General features: G+C 50.4%; 1 protein-coding gene across 1 annotated transcript in view; it reads left to right on the forward strand.

The window, feature by feature from the left end:
• The window catches only part of LOC116185062 (protein dachsous-like), a gene marked incomplete at its 5' end in the record, with an annotated part of 18,909 nt that continues 17,968 nt past the window's right edge, over nt 1-941 (forward strand). Inside the window, 1 exon segment of the mRNA XM_031508597.1 lies at nt 1-97. Within this exon segment, the coding sequence (XP_031364457.1) occupies nt 1-97 (97 nt within the window).

Genomic DNA, 941 nt, shown 5'->3' on the forward strand with positions numbered 1-941 from the left:
TCCGTGAGCGCCTCCGATCCCGATCTCGGCAAGAACGCGCTGCTCAGGTACGCGGTGGTCCAGGCCAACAGCAGTTTCACCGTCGACCCCGACACAGGTAAGACCACCACCCTATCTATCTATACATATATATATATATTCGAGTGTTTACGAAACCTCGGCCAACAACTCCAACGACCAAATAGATCGTCCCACGCGAGGGGAAAAAAAAATATTTGCGAATCCTCTCCTCTCCTCCTCCCCTTTCCATCTCGACGACCAATATTGAACGCTCGTTCGTATCTCGCACGGACGAGAGGAGATCCTCGGGAAGGAGAGGAAGGATTTTCTAAATAATCTCCCTTCTCGGTCCACGTACGTACGAACATCGGTGGCGATCCTTTTTAGAAGCGGAGAAAAAGGGAGAGTTTCGCCGAACGAGGTTCCACGGGACGTGAGTTTGGCGCGCGCGCGTCCGTTGAAGATTTATAGCGGTGGAAGGAAGAAAAAGAAGACGCGTAAATTTATTTTTGATACGAATACCTTTAATTGGAGGACCATACAACGGAATATCGGAGATACGAACAGTGGCGCGATTATTTCGTTTTTGTAACATCTCCCCTCGCTTCGTGGATATCAAAGTATAATCCCGTAAGAGTGGTGCTTTCACCTTGGCGGCGTGTAACGAATCAGCGGAAAGGGCCCGGGTTCAGCGCACACCGCGAAACGAGCACGCACGCTGCCTCTCGTANCTACGCGCATACGTGGTTTGATTGGCATGCGACACGAGAGTATTTGTGTACACGCTGGTTCGAGACCAGGCCGGTCGGCCGGCTCTTCCTCTCGTCGTATCGTAGCAGAGAAGAAGAAGAAGAAGAAGAAGAAGAAGAAGAAGAAGAAAAGGAGGAGGAGGAGGAGAAAGAAGAAGAAGAAGAAGAAGAAGAAGAAGAAGTCTCGGCTGC

The sequence above is a fragment of the Apis dorsata genome, unplaced genomic scaffold, assembly GCF_000469605.1.
Source record: "Apis dorsata unplaced genomic scaffold, Apis dorsata 1.3 scaffold_92, whole genome shotgun sequence".
In the NCBI taxonomy this organism is placed as follows: domain Eukaryota; kingdom Metazoa; phylum Arthropoda; class Insecta; order Hymenoptera; family Apidae; genus Apis; species Apis dorsata.